We start from the raw sequence: 24,137 nt of genomic DNA on the forward strand, positions 1-24,137 counted from the left end.
ATATGCGATATAGATAAGACCTAAACGCTTTTAGTGATCCAAAGGCCCCGTTGCTGATGTTTCAGTGCAAGCAAGCTAGTATCCCTCGAGTCCAGAGAGACGAAGCATCATGTACATTTTAATGAGACCGCATCAGTAGTCCGCAGGCGCAGAAACCCAAGCGACGGAGAGCACGAACGTAAAGAGCAGGGACACCAAGTGCCTATTGTACAACACATCAAGATCATTCTGAATCTGAGCCGTAGTCGGCTAATCCAAGGGATAACGAAGGTGCGTTTGTTGCTGCGTTCGATGCAGTCTGCTTTGGACTTGATTTTGAATCCTGTACAGGCTTGCTTGCTCCAGGCAATGCAGCTGCTGGCTTTGACTCTTCCGGCTTTTGCGTTGGCTCCGGCTTGCTTTCATGGACACTCTTATCGACCTTTCCGGATTCTTTGTCCGCACTTTGTTCTTTCGAGGAGTTTCCAGTAGTGTCACCCCCAAGAGACTTGCGCTTTTTGCCAGGTATAAGAAGGTCTTTACTCTTCTCTCGACGTCTCTTGCGGGCAGGAATCTTCCAGTCCTCTCCTTCAGCGGCCGGTGCGACATCCGCAGATGTGTCCTCCAGCAGAGTTTTCTCTGCCTCTTCCCGCTGTCGACGGAACAACTCCAGCTGTTCGGCAGTCTCCTTCTTGACCGCAGCTTCCTTGGCCCGGGTGGACTCCATGATAGAATCGAGGAATTCGACTTCGTCTTCGTCCAGCGAACGGAATTGATTCTTCAATTTGATCTTCTCTTCGAAAGCTTCCTGCTTGGCCACTTTGCGCGACAAAACACATCACCCTAACATGTCAATCCAAGGCGTCTCCTAGCACACGCGCCTCATGGCATCTCCGCACAATGTGGAGACTCACTTTTATTCTGCTGAAGTACTTCGTATAAGCTCTTGCCATCTTCCTGCCTCCCTAGCTCTGCTTTGCGCTTGCGCTCCTCCTCGAGCTCATTCTGTACACGACGCCATTCATCGTCGCGTTCGATTGGCTCCTGATCCGTTCCGGCGGATACAAATCCAGACGACATGGTGATCTCGTTGGCGGAGGTCACAATGGCCGTGGATCTACAAGAGCCTCCGGCAATGGATCCAATGCGAGAATATTGTAAACGGCGGCGAGCAACGTCACGGGCGGCTTTGCTTTGCTAACTTCCGGCGGCTTCTTCCTTCACTTGTGACCGTTGCCAACCGAGAGCCACAGTAGTGGACCGGCAGAAACAGGCGGTGAAGCACATGTGGTTCATGGTGATTGGGCCTGAGGCAGACCCACGCCGGAGCGGCGGAGTTCTGCTGTTTTGGTCAATTTAGGCAAAATGCCTCATTAGTCATCTGAGGGGCTGTGGCTCAGAAGAACCAGGCTGGCTAAAAGACTGTCCATATTATCCTCTACCTAGAAAGTCCTACTGTACAGAGTAACTGGGACGACTTTCATCCTGAGTGACCCAGAGTTTGCCTTCCGATGTCTTCAGTACGTTCTCATAAGTTATCGGCACAATGAGCCCTGGTAATCCGATGTTTCGATTTCCTGAACAGTAGCAGTTCCACGATATGGTTCAATTGGCAATGTGATGCTCTTGTATACTCTTCTCTCCAAAAGTTTTAGCCTGGTATCAACTCAGTTACGCCTTTACCTACTACTCCCTGAGTGATAGACAGCACTCGGACAACCTCGTTTAAGCGCAACTGACCGATGTCAAGGGCTTCATCCCCGTTCGGGCTCGGTGGTAACTCCTTTGATAACGGCAAAACAGGAGCCCCAGGTTGCAGATCGGAAATGACTGAATCCGTAGTTATCGTTGGCTGAAACCGACCTTCCAATGCAGGAGACCCGACCCTTGGGTCCGTCCGCTAAAAGAATGCCTGGGTGATCACTGGCCAGCGATGCCTCTGACGCTCCCCACTATCTCTAGGAGGGGCAGGTCGTGCCCCTCCATCGTCATCGTCCCGCTCATGGTGTGCTGGATGGACCTGCCTCCTCTCTCGTCCGGTCCGCCCTCGGAGCTTGCATCCACCTTGCTATAAAGCCCACCTTCACCCAGACTGATCAATTCTTCATTTTCTTGATCCCCCATTCATCATCTTTCCTATTCCTCCTTCCATACCCCTCGGATTCACCAATCAATCGCACAACATGTCGAACCTCGAGCACACCAAGTGAGCTATCCCTTCTCTTTAACTGAGCTTCAGTTGAAATACATTGAACGTGCAGCACATGAGGGATTGTTGAACTTACTAACAATCATTTTCCGCTCCTTAGGAAGGTCTACACCCTCAACACCGGCGCCAAGATCCCCGCCGTTGGTCTCGGTACCTGGCAATCCAAGCCCAACGAGGTTAGAGAGGCCGTCAAGAATGCTCTCCTGAAGGGTTACCGTCACATCGACACGTAAGTTGGAAGCAGCCACCAATTTCCGGACAATCTAGAAGAACTCAACCTGACAATTCCATAATCAGTGCTCTTGCCTATGGCAACGAAGCCGAGGTTGGACAGGGTATCAGGGACTCTGGTGTCCCTCGCGAGGAGATCTGGGTTACCACCAAGCTTGACAACACCTGGCACCACCGTGTCACCGAGGGCATTGACTCCTCTCTCAAGGACCTTGGCCTCGACTATGTCGACCTCTACCTTGTCCACTGGCCCAGCTGCACTGACCCCAACGACCTGAAGAAGCACCTCCCCGACTGGGACTTCATCAAGACTTGGTACAGTTTCTTTTCTTGAAAATACAGTAGTTAGCGTTGCTAACACCATCCAGGCAAGAGATGCAGAAGCTTCCCGCCACCGGCAAGGTCCGTAACATTGGTGTCTCCAACTTCGGCATCAAGAACCTCGAGAAGCTCCTGAACGACCCCAGCTGCAAGATCATCCCTGCTGTCAACCAGATCGAACTGCACCCCAACAACCCCTCCCCTAAGCTGGTTGCCTACAACACTTCCAAGGGCATCCACTCTACCGGCTACTCTTGCCTCGGCTCCACCAACTCTCCTCTCTACAAGGATGAGACCCTCCTCAAGCTGGCCGAGAAGAAGGGCAAGACTCCCCAGCAGGTTCTGCTCCTGTGGGGTGTGCAGAAGGGCTGGAGTGTCATCCCCAAGTCGGTCAGCAAGTCTCGCATCGACGCCAACTTCGAGCTTGATGGCTGGGAGTTGACCGCCGAGGAGATTGACCAGCTGGACAACCTCAAGGACCGCTTCAAGGTCTGCGGTGACGACTGGCTCCCCGTCAAGGTTTTCTTCGGTGACGACGAGTAAACTGTTATCTACGAGACTATGATGATATCCATGTGAAATAGAGCTATAGAAAGCAAAATAAAATGTACATACGCTTGAACATACTTTTGATGTAGATTTGTGCGCAAACATAGAATGTGTTGTTGAAGCACAACTAGACCGCCGACAGCAGGATCCTCATGTCGAGGCAACTCTTCCTGTAGTGTCAAGGCGACCCTCCCTGGAATGTGAAGGTAGAATTATGATCGACCTAGTCTTTGTTCACTTATATGCAATTAACTCCAGAAGCCTGCTACTGGCCCGAAATATGCTGTATCACATATGTGAATGATCAGAAAAATATGCTAAATAGCATCCAACAATTGCTACCATAGCATGAGGATACATACTGGGATGACCCAAAATTACGGGAGCACGTGGCGCCGGATCACATGCCGCACCGCCACCCCGGGCTCCTCCGTCATCAGGCCAGGTCCCTCCGTCATCCCCTTATCTCTCTTCCATCTACCATCATCCTAGGATGGTTATTCCATCTGAGAAACATCTATAAATCTCTCCATTCGATTGCAGTCAGGATGCCGCCTTCAAACGGGCACCTGCTGCTCCCCAAGTTCTGGAGAGCAGCCAGGTGAGTCATTCGCCACTCGGATATACTTCATTCCGCTAACGGCCTCTAGGTCTGCCTACGAGAAGGCCTACAAGACTATCAAGTCTAGGTTCCCAGAGCAATTCCAACAAAGCTCACTTCGCCTTCAGCCTGAGTATGTGCGTGTAGTCAACAGACACCCTATCAACCGGGCTGCTGCTATCCGTCAAGCTCGTGGTCGCCACTACTACTCCACCCGTGCAGCAAGCTCCTTCGTCTCCTACATTCGCAGTGGCCTACAGGGCGAGCGTACTGCCTACAAGACATCTCGAGTCGCAGCTAATGTCAGTCGCTTGACTAAAAATGCTCCTTTTGCATCAACACTTCGTCCGAATCTGACGGGCGGCACCCTAGGCCGCACGGCGGGTGGTTATGCAATTGGTGCCGGCCGCATCGGTGGGGCACGATACTTCTCCCATGGCGCGGCTGCCCCTGCGCAGGTCATCAACAATGTTTCTGTCGGTGTCCGGGCGTTCTTCCTCTCGGGACAGAAGGCTCGCTTTGATGGAGTCGATCCCATTACTGGCAACAAGCGCTTCAAGACTGTGAGCAAGCTTCAAGATGAGGCCGAGCGCAAGATGGCGGCGATCCCTCGCACGGCACCCGGCTCCTTTGTCGACTTCCAGATTTCCCCAACTATCACCGCTTTCGGTCTGCAGAAAAACCTGGCAGCGACTGGTGCTGGTGACGCCCAGACCATTAACTCGGACGGTCTCTTGGATTTCCTGTCCGCGGACTTTGCCCGTGCTCTCAAGGATCTTGCTGCCGTGCTTAACGACCTGAAGAGGCTATCCACACTGGGTGACCTGCCCATTTTGCTACATGACAATTCGACGATTCGAGTGCGGTTCCCTGGTTGCGATGCTAGTACTGTTGAACGTCTGTGTGACGAGGCTGGGGTTCAGAGGGGCAAGATAGTGCAGGATGAAGACTTCGACATTCGTACAGGTGCCGATCTTGCTCTCTTGTTTCCTTTTGCCCCTAGTGTGCCAGCTTCTCCTGACGTGAATGAGTACTTCTACCGCTCTGGGACCATAAAGTCACAGGTTCCTGAGGAGGTTGATTGGCATGCCATGATGTCTCCGGAGGATGTGTCAGAAGCATCTCCCGAACCTTGCAAGCAGCCCCTGAATCAGCTCAGCTTTGAGGATGTTACCATGTTTGGTGAGAACCCATGGATGTCTTCTCCGTCAGGATATTCCAGCATCAATGTCAGCGAACTTGGCGATCGGGCCTTTTTTGCTGAAGTCGCAAGCATTGGTTTACCCGAAAGTGCCTCCGAGTACGATGGATCGGATGGAATACGCAAATTCATAGCAGAGTGTGATCATGCTTCGCGACATTATGGGCGGGCTTTTTAGCCGTGATACGTATAACATACAGACTTTGACAGTCATTTATTTCCTATTGTTGTGATTTTATTTGATGCATATACCTTACTATTTTAAACACGAAGTGACAGATGACGTTAACAAACGAAAAGACCAAAGGACATTATTGATCAATAGCTTCGTCTTGAAGAGTCCTGCATTTAGTCCGAACAGTCATTTATGTATTTAGGAGAGATATAGTTCAAACAAACCTGATCTTTTCTCCAAAACTGTTTTGAGGACATGCCAACTTCCCTCTAGTAGGAATTCCTCACACTAACAAATGGAGCGTCGGACCGTTGGACCGGATGGCTATAGCTGTGATATTTTGTGATCGGAGTTTTGTAGTCACCACTACCTAGTATAATTCTGGTTTAATTCAATCTGATACCAAATGCAACCGGATTCCAGGGACCTTTTGGAAGGAATGACATTGAATTTTCCCGTGCCTGCGACCACTAACGTTATACAGAAGAGGATAGGACCCTGAACTAATGCAGCTGAAACAATCCTCAATATAAACCATTTATCCGTAGCTTTGCCAGGAGAGCGGACATAGCCTTGTAGAGATGAAGATCGACCGGACCGAAGCCCTTTCGGCTACGGAGATTCCGTCTCGAGACACGGAACAGTTTTCCTCATCACGACAATGTCCCTGCAGGAACAATTAGTCCATATATTCAGGCGTCTTGGCCTGTTACGGAAGAAGATGTTTAGCCGGATTTACTTCACCACTCCTTGTTATTTTTGGTAATGGATAAACGTGTCTATAGAAGTGGACTGATATAAATTAGACTCATATATTCAGCATAGTTGCATAGTAGTCAGGAATCAGAGCCAAAACACACGAGTTCACTCCGCTCAGTACCAGGCTATCTCATGAATATGCACTCCATCAACATGCGAGCCATCTGGCCCCTCGTCTCTCTCTTCTCTGCCGTCAAGGCCCTCCCCGCCGCAAGCGCGACTACTTCAGCGTCCGTTGCTGCTTCGAGCTCTCCGGCACCAACGGCCTCTGCTACCGGCAATCCCTTTGAGGGATACCAGCTCTATGTGAACCCCTACTATAAGTCACAAGTGGAGAGTTCGGCTATTCCATCGTTGTCTGCTAGTTCTCTGGTCGCGCAGGCGAGTGCTGCGGCCGATGTGCCTTCGTTTTACTGGCTGTGAGTATCCCCTCAGATATTCTTGGGGTTGAGCTGATGATGCGATACTTAATGTTCAGAGACACGGCGGACAAGGTGCCTACCATGGGTGAATATCTGGATGACATCCAGACGCAAAACGCCGCTGGAGCAAGTCCTCCCATTGCTGGTATCTTCGTCGTCTATGACCTGCCGGATCGGGATTGCGCTGCCTTGGCTAGTAATGGGGAATACGCGATTAGTGATGGCGGCGTGGAGAAGTATAAGGCGTACATTGATTCTATTCGCGAGCAGGTCGAGACGTACTCGGATGTCCAAACAATCTTGATTATTGGTATGCTTGCTTTGTCTGATAGATAGATGTTGAACTGAAACAGGATACTGACTGGTCCTCACAGAACCCGATAGCTTGGCTAACCTGGTGACGAATCTCGATGTGGCTAAATGCGCCAATGCCCAATCTGCTTACCTGGAATGCACCAACTATGCACTTGAGCAGCTGAATTTGCCGAACGTGGCTATGTATCTTGACGCTGGTACGTCTTGTTTATTGAAGATACTGAGCGCAGTTAACGATGTCCACAGGCCATGCGGGATGGCTGGGATGGCCTGCCAACATCGGTCCCGCGGCGGAACTCTACGCATCGGTGTATAAGAACGCATCATCTCCAGCAGCTGTTCGTGGTCTCGCTACAAACGTAGCTAACTTCAACGCCTGGAGCATCGACACTTGCCCCTCTTATACATCGGGCAACGATGTCTGTGATGAGAAGAGCTACATCAATGCCTTTGCACCGGAGCTCTCTAGTGCTGGATTTGATGCCCACTTTATTACCGATACGGGTGAGTGTTAATGTATCTGTAGCAATATGTTCAGTCTGACTCACTGGGTTAGGTCGCAATGGAAAGCAGCCTACTGGACAGAGCGCGTGGGGTGACTGGTGCAATGTCAAGGATACCGGCTTCGGTGCTCAGCCGACAACCGATACTGGAGACGAGCTGGCTGATGCCTTTGTCTGGGTCAAGCCTGGCGGAGAGAGCGATGGGACATCGGATACTAGCTCTTCTCGCTACGATGCGCATTGCGGATATAGTGATGCTTTGCAGCCTGCCCCGGAGGCTGGTACTTGGTTCCAGGTTGGTGTTGGTTGAAGAGTTAATGAGAGGTTATGCTAACATTATGTTCTAGGCATACTTTGAGCAGCTTTTGACCAATGCCAACCCTTCCCTGTGAGTCAATCGCTGAGTATTTGGATCTACTGCATGTTGGAAGTAGATCTTCACAGTTATATAGGGGAAGTGATGATGATGTAGATCTTGGGGTTGATGGAACAAGTGGGCAGGATCCCAATACATTGAGGATGCAAAATCAAAGCAGCTTCCATAAGTCTTTCATTAAGTGCACACATTAAACTTAGTTATCATCTGGTGAAGTGCAGCATGAGTAGTCACCAACGCTGTAGTGAAAGCATGCAAGGCGGTGAACCGTCGCACGAAGAATCTCACCGCCAACCCCGCGCTAAACTGGAAGAAGGCGATCCACTGATAACAGTCCGGCTGGATGGAGAAGAAACACACACTGCATTCCCCCCCAACGCCAAACCACCCTCATTATCGCTCGCGAACCCCGAATCTGCTTTTCTTCCGGAAACGTGACTGTTGGATGCTTTAAGAAGGATTGTTCCAACTGTACAGTTCTGGGGGCTCTCCTGCACTGGAGTTGTCCGACCGGCTCTCTCAGCAACTGCTACAGGCCAAGCACGAATTACTACTAGTCTTTCTTAATCACATCCCCCTCGGCGGAGTCTGCTAGTGGAAAGGAACCATGGAGGACTTCAACAGCGAAACCGACAGTGACTACACTAGCTACTGGAGAGATTGGGTGAGTCTACCAATTACTTCGTGAGTTCTGTGCGAAACGGGGACGACGGCGGCTTTGCAAGTGAAGGGAGATAGATGCGTGGCTCCGCGCCTGCTCTCGACGATGTCGTTGCGGCTGGTGAGGGACCAGGTGTGAGAATAACACGCTCTCATGCTTGAAATCTTCTCTGCTGCAATCATTTTGCTCAGCTTCTTTGTTGGTTTCAGCTGCGCGTTTGCTCTTACTCCCTCACCAGTGAGACAAGATGGCTCAGTTTACTAGTTCTACTAGTGAGGAGTCGTCGCTTGCTACTCTACGACCACCCATCGAGGCTCGCCCTCGTCCCCGACCTCAAATACATATTCGCTCTTCGTCTAGCTATTCATATGGCGTGGTACTGCCTCAGAGATATGCTGACTTCATTCATCAGTTCATCTCATCTCGTGGAAACGAATACTTCTGCGAAATCGACGAAGATTACTTGACCGATCGCTTCAACCTTACCGGCCTGAACACCGAGGTCGCCTACTACCAGTATGCTTTGGACCTTGTGACGGACGTGTTCGACCTCGACGCGGACGACGACCTGCGCGAGCAAATTGAGAAGTCGGCGCGTCACCTCTACGGTCTGGTTCATGCCAGATACATTGTCACAACTCGCGGTCTTGCCAAGATGGTATGTCTTACACTACGGGGTTGTGAAGGGTATGTGAAGGAGTTCTGACGGACAATCTAGGTTGAGAAATACAAGCGCTGCGATTTCGGCAAATGCCCCCGTGTTATGTGTGATGGACACCCCCTCCTGCCCATGGGCCAGCACGACGTTGCCAACCAGAGCACTGTTCGCCTGTACTGCCCCAAGTGCGAGGATATCTACAACCCCAAGTCGTCTCGTCATGCTTCTATCGACGGCGCTTACTTCGGCACTTCGTTCCACAGCATGCTCTTCCAGGTTTATCCTGCTCTGCTTCCCGAGAAGAGCATTCGCCGCTATCAGCCCCGTTGCTTCGGCTTCAAGGTGCACGCCATGGCTGCCCTTGCGCGCTGGCAGGATGCTTACCGGGAGGAGACAAAGGCGTCCCTTCGTGAAGCCGGTGTGGAAGCCAAATACATCGAAGACGACAGTGAGGAGGAAGAGCTAGATGACGACGACGAGCCTATCTCGGAGACCAAGGAAGAGAGAGTCGCCGGCGATGCCGCCTCTGGCCGTATGGATCTTGGCAACTGATTGACGCTCCCTGGCATGATCTTTCTGCTTCATCGGAGTTTCCTCATTTTCCTCTCATATCCACTTGGCATGGGCGCAGCATTATGAACTTGCATTTCATCGCGCGTCTGGATCGTTCTCTCCGGTTTCACTTCCTTTTTTTTTTTTTTTTTCTTTTTTCGTCTAAACACATACGCGTCTTCCGGCTAACGGCTTTCTGAAATCCCGGGCGTATGACGGGTCTTTACAATTTCATTATCTCATGTGCACTGCAATAATGATCACGAACACTGGTGGGCGTTGGAAGTTTCGAAGATGGCGGGTCTGTTTTCCTCTGCTTCTAATGTGTACTAGTTTATTCCTCGGGTTTGTCTCCCGTGACTTCAAGATCACTCAGACATGGCGGGTTCGGCTCTTATGTAGAATACCTTAGTTTCAGTCAGGAACAGAGACAGAGGGGACATAATGAACTACATGCTCGTCATTCAACCATCAATCCATTACTCTACGTAATCCATCTAGCCTGCCTACTGACCCCTGACCTTCTCAATCGCAAACACAATCGCCCTCGCCAAATCCTCTCCCTTCTCCCACGCATCATTATGATCCCCCTCAATATCCAACATCTCCACCACCCTCTCCTCTCTCCCACTCCCACCACCCACCCACTCCTCCTCCAAAGCCTTCCTCATCACCTCCCTCTGCCCCGGATCCACCAGACTATCACCCTCAGAATACGCCAACACCGCCACCAACCGATCCCCATCCCCAATCCCACTCCACCCACCACATACCCCCTCCTCTCCCCTCCCCAAAGCAGGCGACACCTCATCCCAAACCGCCTCATCAGCCCCAAACGCCCCCTCACTAAACTCCTGATACGCACTGACACTCCGATGCGTATTCCTCAACAACCGAAGGTCATAAATCCCCGCCATCCCCACAATCCCAACCGGAGGCATGACCTCCCCGTTCAACAAGTCCCTAAACCTCCCCATCACAGACTGAAACGCCAGCGTAGCACCGCAACTATGTCCTACTAGGATGTAATTCCTCCCGATGTTGTATTTCTCTTGCAGGAAGGACAGCGCGGATTGGACATCGGAGATGTGATCTGGGTGCTTTGCGGCGCGGAGGTGTGTGGGCTCGGTGGTTTGAGGGTCTTGAGGGTGTGATGGGTGCGGGCTGAGACGGTAGGAGATTGAGGCGATGCCTTTGAGGTGGGAGGTGTTGGTGTTGGTGTATGAGGGATTGGTGGTGAGGGTGCTGAGGGCGGGGGTTAGGTAGTTTGTGGCGGTTTGGGTTGGGTCGCGCCAGGCGCCGCCGTGAATTAGACTGTGTGGTTTCGTTGGTTAATTTGTGTATATAGAGGGTTAGATTGGGGGAATTTACATCACCCAGTAGCCTTCATTGTTGTCGTTGTTGAGTGTGGCCACTGTGACGGTTTGGAGGCTGTGATCGGTGCCGTAGGGGAGGGTTTCGATGGAGGGAGAAGGTGTTGTGGGTTTGGAGGAGGGGTGTGTTTGGCCCATTGTTGATGTTGTTTACTGTATGATATGATTTGAGGTGCTATTGTCTGTGGATGAGAGATGCTTGCTTGGTTAATGTAGAAGTGCTGGGCTGGTTAGTGAGGGGTCAGTGATAGCGTTACTAGTTAGTTGGCTTGGGAATCTGCGGATGTAACTCCGTAGATAAGGTCATTGTTAGTGTTAACCCCGGGACCCGGGTACGGCATCATTAGGTGGAGTATTTTCAGCATATTTGCCTCAATTGGAAGTCTATAACCTCATGACGGAATATTTTTATAGTGAGAGTAGATATCCTCTGGCAGAAACGATGCTTTTGAGCGTAAAGTTATGCAAGGGGGATTGAAAGCGCCCAAAAAGGCAAGCGGACCGGCGGCTCGTATGGGGCTTGGCACGCTAGCCGGTTTGGGGGCTAGGCGGTGGGAAATGCTGAATTCCATCCACACAAACCTCGCCGCCGACTGCCATCTCATTGTCGCCGTCTGTATACGCAATTCCCAGGCACATATTCAACATGGCGGAGTAAGTTTTCCTGGTCTGTTCGATCTGATCTGGGCATCTGTATACTAATGCTTGCAATAGGAAAGAAGTCCCTCTCACGGCCGTCAAGGTCGAGGCCTTGGTATGCACACCATGAAAATCTCCCCATTCCCCCACCCGCCTTTTTCACGGCCGGCAGCAATGCTTACAGCGTGGCATACAGGTCGTGATGAAGATCATCAAGCACGGCTCTCAAGCCTTCCCGACGACTGCGACCGGTTCGATCGTTGGTATGGATGTCGACGGTACCCTGGAGATCACCAACTGCTTCCCTTTCCCCGTCGTTGAGGTGCCCGCCGAATCGCACTTTGACAACGCCGCTCCCAACCCGGCGGCTGCTGCCCCCCGCGCGAAGGCCAACGCCGCCTACGAGGCTGAGATGATCCGCATGATGCGCGAGGTTAACGTTGACGCCAACAACGTCGGTTGGTACACCAGCGCCAACATGGGCAACTTCGTCAACATGAACGTGATCGAGAACCAGTTCTTTTACCAGAAGGATATGAACGAGCGCACGGTCGCTCTGGTGCACGATGTCAGCCGCAGCGCACAGGGCAGCCTGAGCCTGCGCGCTTTCCGCCTGTCCCCTAAGTTCATGGCGGCTTTCAAGGAGAACAAGTTCACTTCTGAGGAGTACGTTCATACCCTTGACTCGCAGGGATGATAGACGTATGCTAATTGTTTTATTTTCTGGCAGGCTGCAAAAGTCCAACCTCAGGTACCAGGACATCCTGGTCGAGCTCCCCGTTGAAATCCACAACTCTCACCTGATCACCTCCTTCATCCACCAGCTCCAGACCCCCGTCCAGGCGACTCCCTCCGATCTCCCCCCGTCCCTGGCCGCTTTGGAGTCGTCTCAGTACGCCAAGTCGTCCGTGCTGGCGCCCAACTTCGACAACCTCTCTCTCAGCATCGACCCGTTCCTGGAGAAGAACTGCGACCTCCTGCTTGACAGCATCGAGGTGCACCACACCGAGACCAACAACTTCCAGTACTACCAGCGGTCGCTCGCCCGTGAGCAGGCCAAGATCACCGCGTGGCAGAACAAGCGCAAGACCGAGAACGCCAGCCGCGCGGCTCTCAAGCAGCCCCTCCTCCCCGAGGACGAGTGGCAGCGGCTGTTCAAGCTGCCCCAGGAGCCCAGCCGCCTGGACAGCATGCTCAACAGCCGCCAGGTCGAGCAGTACGCTCGCCAGGTCGACAGCTTCGTGTCCGCGACGACGGGTAAGATGTTCGCCGTCAAGGGCAACCTGCTTCCGGGTGAGACGGCCAAATAGATGGATGCGGGAGGAACGGAAAGGAAAGGAAAATAGGAAAGGCGGGCGATGATGATTAGTTCTTGGAATTGCATGACCTTACGGCGTAGGGAGGGAAAACTTCTGTATCTGACGGGCTGTTAATATGACTCCTGTTTGCTTCTTCCATGAGAATTAGAACGGGCATGACTTGATACCATACCTCCTTACTTTTGACTGCTGCTACTGCTGCTGCTGCTCTTTACCTCTTATTGTATTGATTATGATTTAAAGAGTAGCTGATCCAGCCCTAATTCCGCCTTAGGGCAAGGCCAGTTACTGGCACGTGGTGATGACCTCATCGATAACGAGATAGATACTACTAGATAAGATCATGCCTTACCTAGTATTTCCAATGAACATAGACTCAATTTCCTGTTTCAATAGATATTATGCATGATGTACAATACCAACACCGATATCTGGCTGGTACGTCCACCCCAAATACCCAACAGCAACCCATGCACCCAAGGAAACTAAAGAGAAGTATGTACAGTCCGGCGCCTTCGCCGTCCTAATCGTCGACTTCCTCGTCTACCCCATCGACACGCTCAAAACGCGCATCCAATCCCCAACCTACAACCAAATATACAAAGACGCTACGACGAGGTCAATCAACCGTAAACTCCTCTTCAGGGGTCTCTACCAAGGTGTAGGGAGCGTCATTCTCGCTACTTTACCTGCTTGTATGGCCCTCCCATACCATACCCCCCAAACCATTCACATTGAATACTACTATATAGATAAAAGATAACTGATATGTACGATGTGATAGCAGGAGCATTCTTCACCACCTACGAAAGCCTAAAACACACCCTCACCACTACACAACAATCTCCCCTTCCAACACCAATAATCCATTCTCTCTCCTCCTGCGTCGCTGAATCCGTCTCATGCTTTATTTTGACTCCGGCGGAGGTAATTAAGCAGAATGCGCAGGTATATACTAATACCAATACCAATGACCCAAAGAAAACTCCATCAAAAACAAATATAACCCTCCTCACGCTACGCAAGTTCCGCCACAGGCCATTATCCCTCTGGAGTGGATATACCGCGCTCCTGGGCCGGAATCTGCCCTTTACGGGGTTGAATTTTCCTCTCTTTGAGTATCTTAGGGGGTTGGGGGCGGGGTATTTGCTTCGGTGTCGGAAGGGGGATGGAGGAGATGGGAAAGTGGGAGGGGATGTGTTGGGACAGTTTGGGAATGTGCAGAGGGCTTTTATTACGGGGGTTTCTGCTGCCATTGCTGGGACGGTTTCGTCTGTTGTGACGACGCCGGTGGATGTGGTCAAGACGAGGATGATGTTGGGGGCTGGGAGTACTGCTAGCAGTAATATTGATGGTAGTGGGGAAGAGAGGGGAGAAAGGAGGAGGTGGGGGGCGTGGGAAGTGGGAAAGAAGGTGTATAGAGAGGAAGGGGTCAGGGGATTGTTCAAGGGAGGGGCGATACGGTCTGTGTGGACCGCGGTTTCGTTTGGGGTGTATCTTTGTGTGTATGAAGGTGGGAGAGGGTTTTTGGAGAATAGACGGAGGGAGAGGGAAATGGCATCGTCATCTTAATTTGGTAAGTTGTACTACTACTATACTACAGTGTAAAGAGGATATAAAGTCATCAGTTCATTCACTCTGGTATATCCATCAAGCAGAGTCCATTCTCAGTAAGTTAATCGTACATCATAGCCAAATCGTATATCCCTTCAATGGCAAATATCGCTTCATGTCATTCATCATTCCATTCGTAAAGAAAAGAAACATCCTCAGATCAATGCTCCAAACCACCAGCTCAACCCAAATTGGTCAGTCTCTTGAACCAATTCGGCATCCTGGGCCCATTGACTGGCGGTGCATAACGATCGTCGTACGACCTCATGCCCCGGACCCGTTCGTAATCAGCGCTGCCTGAACTACGCTCAGACCGTCTTGCCTCGCGCTTTCGTGCCCGCAACTCGTCGATTTCCTGATCCGTCATACCAGGATATCTGGCTCGTCGTCGGGCCCGACGCCGCAGCTCACGTCGGGCCTCCTCGTCCGAAGAGACCGAGTTCGCCTGAGCCGGCTCACCTGGACCAGGTGGCATGTCCAGTACGGTGGCCACGACCGGTGGTGGTTCAGGCGGGTCGCTGGCTTGCGAATGCACCCAGGACGAAGTTTTATCCTTGCGTCCTCCGGACATCATCGGTGGTGCGCGCTCCAGTTCTGGAGCCCTGGACTTGCGACGTTTGGGCCTCACCCCCTCTTCAGTAGACCGTTCCGGACGGTAAGCCCTCTCGCCCTCGTAGCCGCCGAGATAGAATTCTCGGGCTGCTCTGTCATCGACAGGGTGACGAGAGGATCGACGTTTGGACCGGGGCTCGTACGCGGCGGCTTCTTGCATCTCTGCCTCCCTCCGCCGTCTGCGTTCGCGCCGTTCTGCTGCTCTGGCTTCGGCTTCGGCCTGCTCTTCTGCCTCTCGGGCCTCTGCTTCTTCTCGAGCACGGCGCTCTTCACGAGCTGCTCTACGAAGCCTTCGCTCTTCCTGGCGTCTTGCTTCCCTCTCTTCCTCCTCACGGAGCATTCTCTCCTGCATCTCTTGCTCACGAGCTCTCTCTCTTTCCCTCCGTCGAGCACGTCTTTCTTCGGCGTCGCGCCACTCGCTCTCACGGAGTTGATCAGACGGCGCCTGTCGAGAGGATCGTTTCGCTCGACGGGCTGCCCGTCTAGCCTCAATTTCGTCCATGTCGGTTTCCGGGAACCCACCTACTGGACCGCCCTCAGTGACAAAGCCGTCGAGCTCAGCCTCCCTTTCGGCACGTCTCCTGCGAGCTTCGCGTCTTGCACGCCGCTCCTCTCGCTCTGGATCTGTCATGTACCTAGCATCCTCATCACGATGAGACCTGGACTTTCGGCGCTCTGGAGGGTCCGGACGAGCATTTTTCCGCAAAGAGCCGATGAAGCCCATGAGACCAGTGGACTCTGGTTTCTTGGGAGCAGTACTTGATCGTCTCACACGTCGCTCTCTTGGTGCTTCCACGAAAGCAATATCTTCTGGTCCCGAAAACACTTCAGCATCTTCATAATGCTCTTCTTGTCTAGACCGAGACTAAGCACGAGGTTAGCATCGTGAGAGAGCTTTCCGGGTAATATCACTGGTATCCTCGCTTACCTTTCTCCTCGATCGTCTGTCGGAGTGCCTCGATCCCCTTGAGCCCTCCTTCGGGGCATCAATGTCGTCCCGGTCTACCATGACGATGTCCTCGTCTTCAACCGCATACGGGTCAGGAGCGCCTAAAAAACTGTTAGCAGCGCTACAGGCAGTTATATAAGAGAGTACATACGAGATCTTCTACGAGATTCATGCCGTCTCTCTCTTTCTCTCCGGGAGGAGCCGTTTACGCCCATCATCCTGGCGGCTTTATCCGGCATATCCCGGCTATCGTCCGGTGGAGGACTGGGGAACCCGGCGTCTTCCATACCCACGGATGGACGTCTTGAGGTATTCCTGGACGCGTGTGTTCCGTGTCTTCGACTGGACTTTGTCCTACTAGGCGGCGGCGGCGTGCCCAGGACAAAATCAGCAAGAGTCATACCTCGGTTATTGCGCTTGTCCTTGTCAGAGGTCGACTTCTCTCCCTCGTTCTCAAGATCCCTAGACCTTGGTTGTCTGGTCGATCTCGACCTGATCATAGGCGGGGGTGACTGTTCTCGTTCCCGTTCACGTTCCCGTCTACGCCGATGTTCCCTAGTGCTGGGCTGCTTTTGAGGCGTGGCACCCCAAAATCCCCAAGATGCTGAACCAGGAGTGCGCTCAACACGAACACGCTCCTTCCTGGCCGGCTTCTCTGGTTCAGGCTCGGCAGGTTCAGCAGGCTCTGGTGGAGGCGTAGGAGGGCCGCCCGCGCCAACGTCAGCTTCTGCCGCTGCTTCGTCAATCTCAGCATCGACAGGGGCAGGTTCCACGACCGGGGGTGCTTTTTCTCGACTAGACAGCTTTTTGCTCTTTTTCTTCGGCTTTTCGGGCTTGGGAACAGGTGCTTCGTCGACCACCGGCTCTATCTCCCGTGCTTGCTCGATCGGAGGCTCGGGAGCAGGAGCAGGAACGAATTCAGGCTCGAGCTCAGGTACGGGCTCGGGTTCAGGTTCAGCTATTGGCTCCGGCTCAGGTTCAGGTTCAAAAGCAGGCTCCGGTTCTTGCACTGGCTCAGGAACCGGTTCTGGCTCAGCGATCTTCTTCTTTTTCTTCTTCTTTTCAGTTTTTGAGATGGGAATAGGTGCGGGGGCTGGCTCGGGTTCCGGCTCGGGCTGGGGTTCTGGCTCTGGTTCTGCAACGGGCTCAGGGACCGGCTCAGGCACGGGCTCAGGAGCCGGTGGTTCAAGTACAGGCTCAGGAACTGGTTCAGGTACCGGCTCAGGCACAGGTTCAAGCACAATAGCCTTCGCCTTCTTTTTGTCCTTCTTCTTTGATTTCTTTGACAAAGGCACCGGCTCGGGCTCGGGCTCGGGCTCAGGTTGTTGAGGCTCAGGTTCTGGCTCAAACTGAGGTTCCGGCTCTGGGGCAGGCGGTTCCGGGGCAGGTGGCGGGGGTATATCGTAAAAGTCCTCCTCGTCGTCGAATGCGTCTGGGAAACTGCCTGGAACCAAATCCCTCGAGGGCTTTTTAAACTGAACCGGTTCGGAGTCAAAGAACTCGACAGGCTCGGGTTGCGGGGGAGCAGGGAGTTCCTCTGGGGGTGGGGCAGGCTCTTCCTTAGCAACCTTGTCCTTTGATTTCCCCTTCTTCCCTTGCTCCAAAACTTTGATTCGCTCTGAGACGGACAATTTGGCCGATGACTTGGTCTTCGAGGTGACAACGGGAGTCTTCGCTGGCGGCGCGGCTGGCGCGGGTGGTTCGTCGACAACTGGCGGGATTGGCGCTTCGGGCGCCTCGGGCATCTTTGAATCGTCAACGTCAATGAGTAAATCATCCTCTGCAGGATGACTTGGTACAGGTTCAGGCTCGGGCTCTGGTGCTGCCTCTATGGCTTTAGTCTTCTCTGATGACTTTTTCTTTGTAGTCTTGGATTTGCCCATAGTTGCAGCACCTATGGTGGCCCAGAAACCCATGCCACTCTTAGGTGTCTCTTCCTCCTTGTAACCCTTCTTATTGCTCTTCGAAGGCTTGCTGTCGTAGTCATCCCAGAGAGGCTGTTCGGGGACTTGGTCAGTGGGTACGTATCCCTCCGGCTCGGCAGTCCACCCCAGAGATGGCGGTGTCGGTGCGGGCGGTGGAGGCTCAGCTGCGATCTTGCTCTTCTTCTTCTTCTTTTCTTTCGGAGCGTTCCATATTCCCCAGCTCTCCTCCTCATAAGTCTGTTCTGGGACCACTTCAGGGACAGGCTCGGGCGCAGGCTCGGGCTGTGGCTCCCAAGCTGGCTCTTGTTCAGGCTCTTGTTCAGGCTCCAATTTTGGGGCTGGAGGTGGTGCCGGCTCTTCTTGAACAGGCTCAGGCACTGGCTCAGGCTCAGGCTCTTTGGGTGGCTCAGAATTCGGATCAGGAAGGTCGAAATCTTTACCCGGGATCGGAAGTCCGCTCTTAATCAATGATTTCTCACGTTTCTTCCGGTCCTTGGATGACAGATTGTGCCAGTTATTATAAAGAGGACTGTCTGGTATCTCAGGACCTTTGACCTCAGGCTCAGGCTCAGTTTCCGGGATCGGTTCAGGTTCAGGTTCAGCTAGTGGCTCTGGCTCTGGCACTGGCTCTGGCTCTGGAGCTGGCTCCGGCTCTGGCTCAGGCTCCGGCTCCGGCGCTTTGGGGGGCTCAGCATTGGGGTCAGGAAGCTCGAAATCTTTACCAGGAATCGGAAGGCCACTCTTTATCAATGATTTTTCACGTTTCTTCCGATCTTTAGATGAGAGTGTGTGCCAGTTGTTATACAGAGGACTGTCAGGTATCTCAGGAGTTTTGACTCCAGGCTCAGGCTCGGGTTCAGGTTCAACTACCGGCTCGGGCTCGGGTTCAGGCTCGGGCTCAGGCTCAGGTTCAACTTCCGGGATTGGATCAGGTTCTTGAATTGGCTCTGGCTCCGGCTCCGGCTCCGGTTCCTTGGGGGGCTCGGCATTCGGATCAGGAAGGTCAAAATCCTTGCCAGGGATGGGAAGTCCGGCTTTAATCAGTGATTTCTCACGTTTCTTCCGGTCTTTAGATGAGAGGGTATGCCAGTTATTATACAGAGGAGTATCTGGAATTTGAAAGGCAGGCTTTTCGGGCTCCGGTTCAACCTCGGGCTCTGGTTCAATAACCGGTTCAGGTTCAGGTTCAGGTTCAGCTATCGGTTCGGGCTCGGGCTCGGGCTCAGGCTCAGGAGCTGGCTCAGGATCTGGCTCGGGCTCCTTGGGGGGCTCAGCATTTGGATCAGGAAGATCAAAATCCTTGCCGGGGATGGGAAGTCCGGCTTTAATCAGTGATTTTTCACGTTTCTTCCGGTCTTTGGACGAGAGCGTATGCCAGTTATTATATAGAGGGGTATCTGGAATTTCAAAGGCAGGCTTTGCAGGCTCCGGTTCGACCTCAGGCTCGGGCTCAGGCTCAGGTTCAACTTCCGGGATTGGATCAGGTTCTTGAATTGGCTCTGGCTCCGGCTCCGGTTCCATGGGGGGCTCGGCATTTGGATCAGGAAGGTCAAAATCCTTGCCGGGGATGGGAAGTCCGGCTTTGATCAGTGATTTTTCACGTTTCTTCCGGTCTTTGGACGAGAGCGTATGCCAGTTATTATAAAGAGGGTTCTCCAGGAATCCCAAGTCTGGCTTCTCGGGCTCGGGGTCGGGTTCCACGACTGGTTCAGGTTCAGGCTCTGGATCCACGGGATCGGGTTGGGGTTCTGGCTCCGGCTCTAGCTCAAAGACCATGCCCTTTTTCTTCTTATCCTTCTTTGGGACATCCCAGCCCGATGACCAATCATCATCCTTTATCTCAGCAGGCGCTGGCTCCTCAACGACTGGCTCGTCGAGGAGGGCATTCTTCTTACCCTTCTTGTCTTTCTTTTTCGTTACAGGGCCCCAAGGAGAGCTCCAGTCATCTTCAGGCGGCGGGTCGGCTGCGGCAGGAGGTTCAGGGGCGGGGGGCTCTTCAAGAAGAGGCTCGTCAGCCTTCTTCTTTTTCTTGTCTTTCTTGGTAGTTGCCCCCCAGCTCCAGTCATCATCAGCAAATTCTGGCTCCTTCTTCTCTTCAGCACCCGGCCAGGCGTTATCTGATTTTGGTTCTTCCGTAAGAAGGTCGGGTGTCGGCTCCTCTTCGATCCCCTTCTTCTTTTTCTTCTTGTCCTTCTTGGTCACAGGAATTCCCCAGTCGTCCTCTGGCTTGTTCTCTTCCGAGGCAGGAGGGGGTTCGTTGGCAGCTGGAGTACTTCCAAGGTCCGCACCAAAGCTGAACCCAACGGAGGCGTTCGACATGCCGTTGGTGCCGGAGAAGGACCAGGGGTTATTATTATCTTTTGGCTTGTCGTCTTTCATGCCGTTCAGGGTGTTAAGACCCCATTTATCACCAGAACCCCAGTCTTGACCCCAGCCCCCAAAGCCGAAGCCCGTCCCTGGCGCTGCCGGAGGCAGACCCAAGTCTAGTTGCGGCGCACTGTCGTTCAAGCTTATGTCTTGGAACCCGTTGGACGCCGGTTCGGGCGGGCTAGGGTCGGCGCCCTGTTGATAAGTTAAGATTTATCACCTGTATTGCAGCGACGATGCAGAACATACCTTGCCTTTTGTCTTCTTTTTCTTGCTGGTCGTTGTGGCAAACCCCCAGCTATCGTCGCCGTTGGCATTAGTGTCATCTGCCCAGCTAAGGTCGGGGGGAGCGGCGGCAGCGGCGGCGGCTTCGTCTGCAGCCCGCTTCTCCTCCTCTTCCTTGGCCAGCCGTTCTTCCTCCTCTTTGGCCAATCTCTCCTGTTCTTCCCTAGCCTGCTGTTCCTCTTCTTCCCGTTTTCGTTGCTCTTCTTCTTCCTTCAATTTTTCCTCTTCCTCCTGTTTCTTCTTCTTCTTACTTTTCTTCGTGCTTGTCGTATTCCAGGCATCCCATTCGTCATCATCTCCATTATTACCGTCGCCGTTCCCATCTTGGCCATTCTCATCTCCTCCATTGCCACCACCTCCGGAATCGCCTCCATTTCCACCGGTATCACCGTTCTGCTCATCTCCGCCGCCCTCATCTGGCTTGTCGCCTCCACCTTCCTCGGCCGGCGGGGTGCTCTGTCGCTGGGGTTGCGCGGCCGGCTTATTCTTCTTCTTCTTCTTTGCTGCTCTTTCCCGAATGCCCGTTGGAGACCCAAAATCGAATGGTCGTGATACACCCTTAGACTTTGACTCATCTGTAGTCTGTGGGGGCACGGACGCAGAGTCCTGGATAAGACTCTTCCGCTGGGCTAAGGGAGCAAGCGTGGCGTAATGCGGAGGTAGATCTCGGATCGCATCGTCATATGTAGGCGGTGGTGCATCATAGCCTTCGGGCTCGAAGGCATGGATGTCAGCTTCCAGAGCCAGTAGTTTTTGCCGTAATATCGTATCCTGCTTACAGGTCTAGGCATTAGCGACAGGAACAGCAGTCTCATGGCTAGTAGTTTATTTGCCATTGAGTTCACAGGTAACTGACCTTGTTCTCATGTTCCACCACTTGGAGGACTTTGCCGTAATGCTCACCACCACTCCTGGTGGTGTATCTTCGGGACCCGAGACATCCCAAACTTAAACCATTTATCTGCAGCCAGCCATATGACAAGTCGCATGTTTCCTTCTGACGTTCGGCAGGTCCCAGCGGGGAAGGGAAGTGTACCCTCAGTGGAGATACAAATTCATCACGAGCGATTGTCCACATAACCTCCATCCTGGAAAAACGACCGACACTCGTCTGACGACCAGCGACTGCTCTATGCCAGGCGCATGGATATCAAAAGACTATCGGTCCCAATTGAGGCGGTTGGCGTTCGAGCGACGAAATCGACGTACAAATAGGCGACAGCGCAGGAGGAATGAATGCAAAGACGACGGAGACTCAAAAAGTGGGAAGAACCCAGGGCTAATGGTAGTAGTTACACCACGCGAAACGTCACGTCAGACGCCAGGCAGACCGAAACTTGCGATAAGGACTGGAGATTGGGCGAGCCAGGAGTCGATCGACCTCAGAAGGAATGTCAGAGGAAGTGAGGAGATCTAGATTGACGAAAGAAGTTCAGCAGGGAGAAGCAGGGATACGAGGAGAGGCCATGGAATTCATGACCCAAGGGCGGTGGCAGACGTGGAAAAAGGAATGGAGCGCGATTCTGCGGAAGATCCTCCCAGGCGAGAATGGGATTGGATGATTTGGTATGCGATAGACAGTGAGGAATGCGAACTAGTATACGTCGGGAAAATCAGCGGTCGCTCGAAGGTGAGTATGGAAGAAGCAAGTAAGAGTTGAAGACGGGCTGCGGGAGTGCCACCAAAAGTAAATAAAAATGTTCGAGGGAAAGGAAAAAAATGAGTGAGACTGCAAACCTTTTTTTTTTTTTCTATTCTGCTCAAGTTTACAAGCAGCTCTTTGATTTGATTGATCGGCGTATACGGAGTAAAAGCGTGTGATTTGATTCTCCGAGGCCCAGTAGCGTAACCCGGTGGCTGGGGAAGTGGTAATGGGCCAACGGGGCAGCGGGATCGCTGGGAAGATGCCGGTATAGTCGCACGGCGCGGTAGGTGAGAGAGTCTGTGGATGTGGATGTGGATGAAAGTTTTATTGGCGCATTTAATGCAGCGACCAACGGGGGACTGAGAAGTAACCAGTCGTAAGAACTGTGGTGTTATGTACACTGTAAGTGAGACTTGAGAAGAACGGCAGTAAAGCCGGCGAGCAATGGGAAGAAGATGAAAGGGAGTCAGAGTCACGCAGGCACAAGCCAGTCACACACCCGGTTGGGGTTGCGCGCAAGGACGGGGGCGGTGGGCAGATGCTCCTATCGATAACGAATGCCCCCCTCCTTCGCGGTGGGAAAGCGTTGGCGCGATCGACGAGTCGGACTATGAAGGTATGTACTTTAGTGGTGGTATGTACTGTGTGAAGTACATACACTCTGACTGACTTGCAGTGGTTGCGCATATGCCTCTGGACGGGTAGATTGGTCTCTCTATATGTATGTAACCATCATCGGGAATGACCTCCCTCCCCATCATGCAGAGAGGAGCCCGTCATTCATCAGAATGGGGGGAAGGAGTCTGAGAGAGCCCGACAAAGGGTATTCAGAGCATTACCAAAAAGGGTTTAAACAGTCCAGGTATTCGTTGTCATTCTCTTCCCGGCATCAAGTGGGGTCGAACATTATTATTATTAGTTATTACTGCTTTGATGGAAATGGAAAGTCTGCTAGGGCAAAAAAAGAGGAGCTAAAAGATCACCGGTTCCTTGGTTCGACTTGCGGACATCTACTAACTTACTAAGACTAGACTAAGTAACGTATCTACCGCAGCTAAAGTAAACAAATCAATGGCTGGTCAATGAAAGTCGCATAGGGCATCACTGCAAAAGGGAAGAACAAGAAAGAATCACCACTCATTCGAATATCACGCACGTCGGACATATCAGATGCTGTCTGTCCCTGCCTACTGTCAGTACTGTACGGAGAGAATCAATTCAATGATCCTCCATCTGAGCCTCGCAATCTCTTCGATCCACCACCGCACGTGCCTCCAGATCTATGCAACAACCACAGCATAATTTCCCAACATTGGTCCGAACTTGCATTTCATCCATCATGCGGAAATCCAAGGAAACCCGTCCAGTCTCATTCTTAGGCAGCCAAAATGCTCTCTCCTCCCCTCTCGTTCTAAATTCGGCGAGAAACTCGGATGTCAGAAAAAAAAAAATAAAACGACCACCCCATTCTGGGGTGGATGCGGTGGCCTCTTTCTTCACCGCATCGAAGGCAAAGACCCCTCCACCAGCCTATGAGATCCTGTTCTGCGCAATGGAGACCCAACCACTGGCCATTCGCAGCTCCCCTTCGTCGGGGCTCTTTGACACCATCGCAGTTAATCCGGTCAGACTAGTCCTGATACACCACTATGTACATCCATCAGCTCCGCCTGAATATGTCTCCTTCCCCATTATCGTCCGAGTGTGCTGTACAGTTGTCCATCCTGTTGAGAATCTCCGAACGTCCGTAATCGCTGCATCGCATGCATTTTCTAGACCCTGGTTGTTTCCCGTGCCCCGCCGCGGAAAAAGCATATGCAGTGATGCACGCCGATTCTACAGCCACTTGCTGCTATCTACAGGTTGTTACTGCTTGGGGAGTTGCGTTGAATGCATA

The 24,137-nt window shown here is 52.6% G+C and overlaps 9 protein-coding genes across 9 annotated transcripts; 6 read left to right on the forward strand and 3 right to left on the reverse strand.

The window, feature by feature from the left end:
* Positions 1–38: 38 nt before the first annotated feature.
* BO79DRAFT_234461 (PSME3-interacting protein) lies at positions 39–1,161 on the reverse strand. Its single transcript, XM_025684376.1, has 2 exons — positions 894–1,161; positions 39–798 (listed from the first exon to the last, which is right to left on the reverse strand). The coding sequence occupies exons 1-2, from the start codon at positions 1,057–1,059 to the stop codon at positions 224–226; spliced, it is 741 nt and encodes a 246-aa protein (XP_025544269.1). The 5' UTR covers positions 1,060–1,161; the 3' UTR covers positions 39–223.
* Positions 1,162–2,066: 905 nt separating this feature from the next.
* gcy1 (putative glycerol dehydrogenase Gcy1) lies at positions 2,067–3,347 on the forward strand. Its single transcript, XM_025688212.1, has 4 exons — positions 2,067–2,185; positions 2,289–2,417; positions 2,486–2,734; positions 2,788–3,347. The coding sequence occupies exons 1-4, from the start codon at positions 2,163–2,165 to the stop codon at positions 3,281–3,283; spliced, it is 897 nt and encodes a 298-aa protein (XP_025544270.1). The 5' UTR covers positions 2,067–2,162; the 3' UTR covers positions 3,284–3,347.
* Positions 3,348–3,776: 429 nt separating this feature from the next.
* Positions 3,777–5,490, forward strand: BO79DRAFT_185857 (uncharacterized protein). The gene is made up of 2 exons (XM_025680432.1): positions 3,777–3,890; positions 3,940–5,490. The coding sequence occupies exons 1-2, from the start codon at positions 3,838–3,840 to the stop codon at positions 5,267–5,269; spliced, it is 1,383 nt and encodes a 460-aa protein (XP_025544271.1). The 5' UTR covers positions 3,777–3,837; the 3' UTR covers positions 5,270–5,490.
* A 497-nt stretch (positions 5,491–5,987) lies between these two features.
* BO79DRAFT_267562 (glycoside hydrolase family 6 protein) lies at positions 5,988–7,657 on the forward strand (the record flags this gene model as incomplete). Its single annotated transcript, XM_025687055.1, has 7 exons — positions 5,988–6,028; positions 6,130–6,444; positions 6,504–6,757; positions 6,822–6,959; positions 7,009–7,266; positions 7,319–7,560; positions 7,613–7,657. 7 exons carry the CDS (start codon positions 5,988–5,990, stop codon positions 7,655–7,657), a joined length of 1,293 nt encoding a protein of 430 aa, XP_025544272.1.
* Positions 7,658–8,015: 358 nt separating this feature from the next.
* Positions 8,016–9,671, forward strand: BO79DRAFT_185860 (casein kinase II subunit beta family protein). The gene is made up of 3 exons (XM_025680433.1): positions 8,016–8,305; positions 8,715–8,960; positions 9,021–9,671. Exons 1-3 carry the CDS (start codon positions 8,249–8,251, stop codon positions 9,510–9,512), a joined length of 795 nt encoding a protein of 264 aa, XP_025544273.1. The 5' UTR covers positions 8,016–8,248; the 3' UTR covers positions 9,513–9,671.
* A 255-nt stretch (positions 9,672–9,926) lies between these two features.
* Positions 9,927–11,207, reverse strand: BO79DRAFT_185862 (arylformamidase; the record flags this gene model as incomplete). The annotated part of the gene is made up of 3 exons (XM_025680434.1): positions 10,884–11,207; positions 10,027–10,826; positions 9,927–9,961 (listed from the first exon to the last, which is right to left on the reverse strand). The coding sequence occupies exons 1-3, from the start codon at positions 11,021–11,023 to the stop codon at positions 9,927–9,929; spliced, it is 975 nt and encodes a 324-aa protein (XP_025544274.1). The 5' UTR covers positions 11,024–11,207.
* A 286-nt stretch (positions 11,208–11,493) lies between these two features.
* BO79DRAFT_185865 (putative eukaryotic translation initiation factor 3 subunit EifCh) lies at positions 11,494–13,034 on the forward strand. The gene is made up of 4 exons (XM_025680435.1): positions 11,494–11,539; positions 11,600–11,639; positions 11,721–12,190; positions 12,255–13,034. The coding sequence occupies exons 1-4, from the start codon at positions 11,532–11,534 to the stop codon at positions 12,832–12,834; spliced, it is 1,098 nt and encodes a 365-aa protein (XP_025544275.1). The 5' UTR covers positions 11,494–11,531; the 3' UTR covers positions 12,835–13,034.
* A 217-nt stretch (positions 13,035–13,251) lies between these two features.
* On the forward strand, positions 13,252–14,415 carry BO79DRAFT_185868 (putative mitochondrial carrier protein; the record flags this gene model as incomplete). Its single annotated transcript, XM_025680436.1, has 3 exons — positions 13,252–13,281; positions 13,349–13,538; positions 13,628–14,415. 3 exons carry the CDS (start codon positions 13,252–13,254, stop codon positions 14,413–14,415), a joined length of 1,008 nt encoding a protein of 335 aa, XP_025544276.1.
* A 223-nt stretch (positions 14,416–14,638) lies between these two features.
* On the reverse strand, positions 14,639–21,682 carry BO79DRAFT_213070 (uncharacterized protein; the record flags this gene model as incomplete). The annotated part of the gene is made up of 5 exons (XM_025683195.1): positions 14,639–15,934; positions 15,998–16,119; positions 16,170–20,505; positions 20,560–21,366; positions 21,452–21,682. 5 exons carry the CDS (start codon positions 21,680–21,682, stop codon positions 14,639–14,641), a joined length of 6,792 nt encoding a protein of 2,263 aa, XP_025544277.1.
* Between the last annotated feature and the right edge of the window lie 2,455 nt (positions 21,683–24,137).

The sequence above is a fragment of the Aspergillus costaricaensis genome, assembly GCF_003184835.1.
Source record: "Aspergillus costaricaensis CBS 115574 unplaced genomic scaffold BO79scaffold_2, whole genome shotgun sequence".
Classification (NCBI taxonomy): Eukaryota; Fungi; Ascomycota; class Eurotiomycetes; order Eurotiales; family Aspergillaceae; genus Aspergillus; species Aspergillus costaricensis.

Bases quoted from the DNA above. Each gene is read 5' to 3' on its own strand.
- BO79DRAFT_234461 (XM_025684376.1), bottom strand. From the start codon at position 1,059: ATGTCGTCTGGATTTGTATCCGCCGGAACGGATCAGGAGCCAATCGAA. The intron at 799-893 runs GTGAGTCTCCAC...TGTCGCGCAAAG, and splicing joins AGTACTTCAGCAGAATAAAA to TGGCCAAGCAGGAAGCTTTC.
- gcy1 (XM_025688212.1), top strand. From the start codon at position 2,163: ATGTCGAACCTCGAGCACACCAA. The intron at 2,418-2,485 runs GTAAGTTGGAAG...TTCCATAATCAG, and splicing joins GGTTACCGTCACATCGACAC to TGCTCTTGCCTATGGCAACG. The intron at 2,735-2,787 runs GTACAGTTTCTT...AACACCATCCAG, and splicing joins TGGGACTTCATCAAGACTTG to GCAAGAGATGCAGAAGCTTC.
- BO79DRAFT_185860 (XM_025680433.1), top strand. From the start codon at position 8,249: ATGGAGGACTTCAACAGCGAAACCGACAGTGACTACACTAGCTACTGG. The intron at 8,306-8,714 runs GTGAGTCTACCA...TTCATTCATCAG, and splicing joins CTAGCTACTGGAGAGATTGG to TTCATCTCATCTCGTGGAAA. The intron at 8,961-9,020 runs GTATGTCTTACA...CGGACAATCTAG, and splicing joins CTCGCGGTCTTGCCAAGATG to GTTGAGAAATACAAGCGCTG.
- BO79DRAFT_185865 (XM_025680435.1), top strand. The intron at 11,640-11,720 runs GTATGCACACCA...CGTGGCATACAG, and splicing joins CCGTCAAGGTCGAGGCCTTG to GTCGTGATGAAGATCATCAA. The intron at 12,191-12,254 runs GTACGTTCATAC...ATTTTCTGGCAG, and splicing joins AACAAGTTCACTTCTGAGGA to GCTGCAAAAGTCCAACCTCA.
- BO79DRAFT_185857 (XM_025680432.1), top strand. From the start codon at position 3,838: ATGCCGCCTTCAAACGGGCACCTGCTGCTCCCCAAGTTCTGGAGAGCA. The intron at 3,891-3,939 runs GTGAGTCATTCG...AACGGCCTCTAG, and splicing joins AAGTTCTGGAGAGCAGCCAG to GTCTGCCTACGAGAAGGCCT.